Source organism: Protobothrops mucrosquamatus, unplaced genomic scaffold (genome assembly GCF_001527695.2).
Source record: "Protobothrops mucrosquamatus isolate PMUCROS unplaced genomic scaffold, P.Mucros_1.0 scaffold6777, whole genome shotgun sequence".
In the NCBI taxonomy this organism is placed as follows: Eukaryota; Metazoa; Chordata; class Lepidosauria; order Squamata; family Viperidae; genus Protobothrops; species Protobothrops mucrosquamatus.
The window spans coordinates 1-5,251 of record NW_015392592.1 but is presented as its reverse complement, the minus strand read 5'-3'; the positions used below and the strand labels follow the sequence as shown (position 1 = coordinate 5,251).

General features: G+C 43.5%; 1 protein-coding gene across 1 annotated transcript; it reads left to right on the top strand.

Annotated features, from left to right (window-relative positions):
* On the top strand, positions 1-3,466 carry LOC107300361 (centrosomal protein of 295 kDa-like). The gene is made up of 3 exons (XM_029286985.1): positions 1-381; positions 1,669-1,794; positions 3,425-3,466. Exons 1-3 carry the CDS (start codon positions 145-147, stop codon positions 3,464-3,466), a joined length of 405 nt encoding a protein of 134 aa, XP_029142818.1. The 5' UTR covers positions 1-144.
* Positions 3,467-5,251: the final 1,785 nt, after the last annotated feature.

Here is a 5,251-nt window from a genome sequence, read left to right as displayed (position 1 = left end):
TCTGGCACAAGGAAAAGCACTCAGGAGAGGACAGAATGGGCAAAAGAGGACACTAGCTCAAGGGCAGGAAGTCTCTGCTTCGTTGAACTAGCCACAACGTCATCCAACAACAACAAGGAAACGGAGACCAGGAGCAGATTAGTCATGGGGGATGTAGAAACTGACCTCACGCGGTATGTTTTAAATGCCACGCAAGAGCAGAGTTTTCCAAGATCGAAGGTACTGCTGGGTGGGTCTCAAGAAATGAACTCTGGCAGTCCCTTTCAGAATTCTGCTCAGGAAAATATCAGCCAGCCAGCCGTGTTTCCACAATCAAATATGGATGCCGTCCAGGCTAAAAGCTCGGATTCCCGCTTGTCGCAGTGCAGCATCCCTGTTTGGGTGAGTGACCTGAAATGGAGACTCCTGGATTAAATGTAAGCTGTTCTGTTTAGAGACGATATGAAAGGCATTGTTTTTCAGCTAACAAAAGCTGTTTAGTCTAATTAAAAGATGTTGTTTTAATTAATTTCTTCTTGCGAAATAAATTCCCTTCACTTTTTTTTCTATAGAACTTGTTTGTTTATTTATTTATTTATTTATTTATTACATTTATACCCCGCCCTTCTCCTGTTGTTGTTGTTAGTTGCGAAGTCATGTCCGACCCATCACGACCCCATGGACAACGTTCCTCCAGGCCTTCCTGTCCTCTACTGTCTTCCGGAGTCCATTTAAGCTCACGCCTACTTCTTCAGTGACTCCATCCAGCCCCCTCATTCTCTGTCATCCCCTTCTTCTCTTGCCCTCCATCTTTCCCAGCATTAAGCTCTTCTCCATTGAGTCCTTCCTTCTCATTAGGTGGCCAAAGGACTTGAGTTTCAACTTCAGGATCTGGCCTTCTAAAGAGCAGTCGGGGTTGATCTCTTCTAGGATTGACCGGTTTGATCGCCTTGCAGTCCAGGGGACTCGCAGGAGTCTTCTCCAGCACCAGAGTTCAAAGGCCTCAATTCTTTTGCGCTCAGCCTTTCTTATGGTCCAACTTTCACAGCCATACATTGCAACTGGGAAAACATACTTTTGTTGGCAGGGTGATGTCTCTGCTTTTTAGTATGCTATCTAGATTTGCCATAGCTTTCCTCCCCAGGAGCAAGCGTCTTTTAATTTCTTGGCTGCAGTCTCCATCTGTGATGATCTTGGAGCCCAGGAAGATAAAATCTGTCACTTCCTCCATTTCTTCACCATTTAATAGACAATTGCTCAATTGCCAGCAGAAAGGACAACAACAAATTAATAGGCGTAGGCTAAATAATGTCAGAGCTAATCTGATTTCCCGAAGAGGATGGTCCATGATGGGGTATTTTCATAGTGGGGGTCCTGTCCCATCAATTTAAACTCTTTTGGTGGTATGGCTCATGATACGACCTTTTGCCCTAAGGCAGGGTTCTCCAAACTTGGCAACTTTAAGACTTGTAGACTTCAATTCCCAGAATCCCCAGCTAGCATGGCTGGCTAAAGAATTCTGGGTAGTTGAAGTCCACAAGTCTTACAAGTTGCCACGTTTGGACCCCAACCTAAAGGGTTGGGATAGAATTATGCAGTTCTTGAAAAAATGCTTGCCTCTGGCAGAACAAATGTGTGTTTTTTGTGGAAACCCCAATTATTTCCTGTTTCCTATAATTCATTTTTTAGGAGACCCTTACAGGAAGAGGCATCATGGAAGAACCTGACCTGACACTAGTAAGCTCTAACGACATCAGCGCTGCAGAATCCGAGCTTATACCCGGTGATCATTTTGAAGTTAGTGACTGTCCCCAGGTAAAAAAAATGTGGGGGTGGGGATCGGGGAGCGATAACACATTTTAATTTGGCCAAAGATGAAGAAGAATGGTGGAATTACATAGAATAGGGTGCTTTGAATTTGTAGACCTTTTTGCTACTTCATAAGATAATATTTGACAAACTGGTTACAACAGGGGTAGTCAACCTTGGCTCTTTTATGACTCGTGGACTTCAACTCCCAGAATTCCTGAGCCAGCCATGCTGAGGGGAAAGGGAGAGGTTTCCAAGCTGAGCCATGCTGGCTCAGGAATTCTGGGAGTTGAAGTCCACAAGTCATAAAAGAGCCAAGGTTGACTACCCCTGGGTTACAATAACAGTTGAGAGCAGGATGGCTGTCACTAAGGAAAATGCAACATCACATGACAGCATCCCCTTAGCGATGGCAATCCTGGCTGCTCTTAATAATAATAATAATGATAAAGTTGGAAGGGACCTCGGAGGTCGTCTAGTCCAACCTCCTGCTCAGGCAGGAAACCCTATACCATTTCAGACAAATGGCTGTCCAGTTTCTTCTTTAAAACTTCCAGTGTTGGCGCATTCACCGCTTCTGGAGGCAGGTTGTTCCACTGGTTAATTGTTCTAACTGTCAGGAAGTTTCTCCTCAGTTCTAGGTTGCTTCTCTCCTTGATCAGTTTCCACCCATTGCTTCTTGTCCTGCCTTCAGGCACCTTGGAAAATAGCTTGACTCCCTCTTCTTTGTGGCAGCCCCTGAGATATTGGAACACTGCTATCATGTCCCCCCTCGTCCTTCTCTTCGTTAAACTAGACATACCCAATTCCAGCAACCGTTCCTTATATGCTTTAGCCTCCAGTCTCCTAATCATCTTTGTTGCTCTTCTCTGTACTCTTTCTAGAGTCTCAACATCTTTTTTACATCGTGGTGACCAAAACTGGATGCAGTATTCCAAGTGCACGGCTTGATTTGACGAAGGCGAGAGAGCACCTGGGAGACTCAGTACAAGCTGTGCAGGCTGCAGTAGGCAGGAATGACTTATATTACAGGGGTAGGCAACCTTGGCTCTTTTATGACTCGTGGACTTCAAATTCCTGAGCCAGCCATGCTGAGGGGAAAGGGAGAGTTTCCAAGCTGAGCCATGGTGGCTCAGGAATTCTGGGAGTTGAAGTCCACGAGTCATAAAAGAGCCAAGGTTGCCTACCCCTGACTTATAACCATCCCTACCAGCTTTGTCTTTGCTTGTGGAAAACCACAAGGAGGTTTCAGATGGCAATCATAGGACCCTGGCTCCTTGCCACGTAATAATGAGCCAGGTACCCAAGTGACTGGATCATGATCAGGTGACCACAGGGCTGTTGCGATGGCAGGGACTTCACAGACTACTTGTACATCCATTTTGTCAGCACTGAACCGTCACTGAACAAATGGACGTAAGCTGAGGACTACCTGTAATTAATGCCCCAAGGCCATTACATTCCAATTAAAAAGTACTTTTTTAAAACTTTAGCTATTCTTTGTTTTAGGTGTGTATGCCTCCCTTTAGTAGTTTTATTCTTTTGAACGCATCAACCCTCATGCCAGCAACCCATTACTTACTGTATTTACATATTGTTTTTTCACAGAGCAGAGGATTTTTCCCATTAAACCCAGAAGTGGATGAATTTCCCACGCAGCTGGAATATCCGCCAGTAACTCCAAGCCCTCAAAATGATCCTGATCAAAACTCCAAGCCAAGAGGTAGTATGTACGCAGTATTCTGCAAATGTATGGAGTGTAAATCAGAGCCTTGTGATGTTCAGAGGTGATAGCAGCTTGAATTAAAAACTGTAATACTCAAGGCAGATAATAGTCTTGTGAATGAAGGCAAATATACACGTTCCAGGATAATGTGGAAGGATACAATCTGAGTCAGTCCCTGGGAGCAAAGGTTTATAGTTCCAAGCTTTTGGGCTCATGCTGGAACCCATTCTAGGGGGAACCTCTCTCTCTCCAACATGTGCACTGGGCTGTTCTACATGTTGTATTTATATGGTGCCTGGTTGTGTGTGGCTTTTAGTTGTTAATTAGGGTGTTGATGGCTGGTTGTTAAGTTGGCTTATAGACAGAGAAGTTCCCTAAGGATGGGCTTCAGCAGAATCCCAAAAGCTTAGAACAGGGGTGTCAAACTGGCCAGATGCGTCAGGCGCAGGCCACGCCCACCCTGGCTTCGCAAAGGCAAAAAACATCGCGGTATATCACGTGACGCGATCGAGTTTGACACCCGTGACTTTAGAAAAATAAACCTTTGGTCTCGGTGACTCACATTGGATCCTGCAGATAATAGTCTTGCTGCTGATTCATTCATCAGATTGTTAGAACTTTCTCCAGTCTTGCATAGATCCCCCCCAAAAAAGAATTTTAGTAAAGACAGCTTTACTCATTTTATTCTAAAAAGATTTTATAACATTTCCTGTATCAAACCCCACTGAGTCCCTGTATGCAACGAAATTTCATTTTGAGGTATGCCGATTGGTGTACATTCAAAGTGACAATAAAGTTGTTATTGTTGTTGTTATTGTTGTTGTTGTATGCCACACTAAAGGAAAAGTGCACCAAGCACATTAAATGACTGGTTTAATTACACTTGCATGCTTTTGCATTCAGGGTGCTTTTGTGGGTTCAATCTTGCATAAAGTCTGATCATAATGGTTGCAGTATCTGGCACTTGATGTTAAGGCTGGTTTGTTAGTATTATTCCTATGCAAAAGGCTTTGAACTCAAAATCAGTGCTAGGAATGTTCCAAGCATGAAAGAGCACAATTTTGGGTCGGAACGCTTCGGCTGTGATTAAACAAACTGTTTTGTGTTCACACAACAGTTTCAAACCCCAAACATTTGCGTTTAAAAAGGTTTTGCATACCCGTTAGCCATTAGTGGTAAGGAGTCTGATCATTGTTCCTTATTTTCGATATCTATAAAGGGTTATGCTCTGTAGAAGTCTTTTGCATTGCTAAATGGTTTCTTGCCCTCAAAACTTATGATGATTCTTGTTACTCACTTTATTATGTATTTTCGAAAATAACAGTGCTTTGTGGGGCTGGGTCTGAAGTTGTTGCAAATCACACTTCCTATTTGTAAAATGCATCTTTTTTTCCCCTCACAGTAATATTGTCAGAGCTTGCACCTGTCCACGACAGCCTGCAGGAATCATTTTTGAAACGGAAGAAAGATTTCATTGAGAGATCTTTGAAAAGGGTGGAGAAACTGAAAAACCGAGAGCAAAGCTCAGAAAAGGCCCCGAGTAAGGCACCTCCACTGAAAAAACCACAACTCCACAAACGAAACGTGAACTGGACACCTCACGGTAATTATCAGCAGACAAGTATAAATTGAGGGAATATGAAACGTGGACAGTCGTTTTGCTTGGGGCCTTTGCTATCATCCAGACAATGAATTGCTTAAAAATTAATTTGTGACTATTGTGATTTGTAAACATTC

Bases quoted from the DNA above. Each gene is read 5' to 3' on its own strand.
- LOC107300361 (XM_029286985.1), top strand. From the start codon at position 145: ATGGGGGATGTAGAAACTGACCTCACGCGGTATGTTTTAAATGCCACG. The intron at 382-1,668 runs GTGAGTGACCTG...TTCATTTTTTAG, and splicing joins AGTGCAGCATCCCTGTTTGG to GAGACCCTTACAGGAAGAGG. The intron at 1,795-3,424 runs GTAAAAAAAATG...CATTAAACCCAG, and splicing joins AAGTTAGTGACTGTCCCCAG to AAGTGGATGAATTTCCCACG.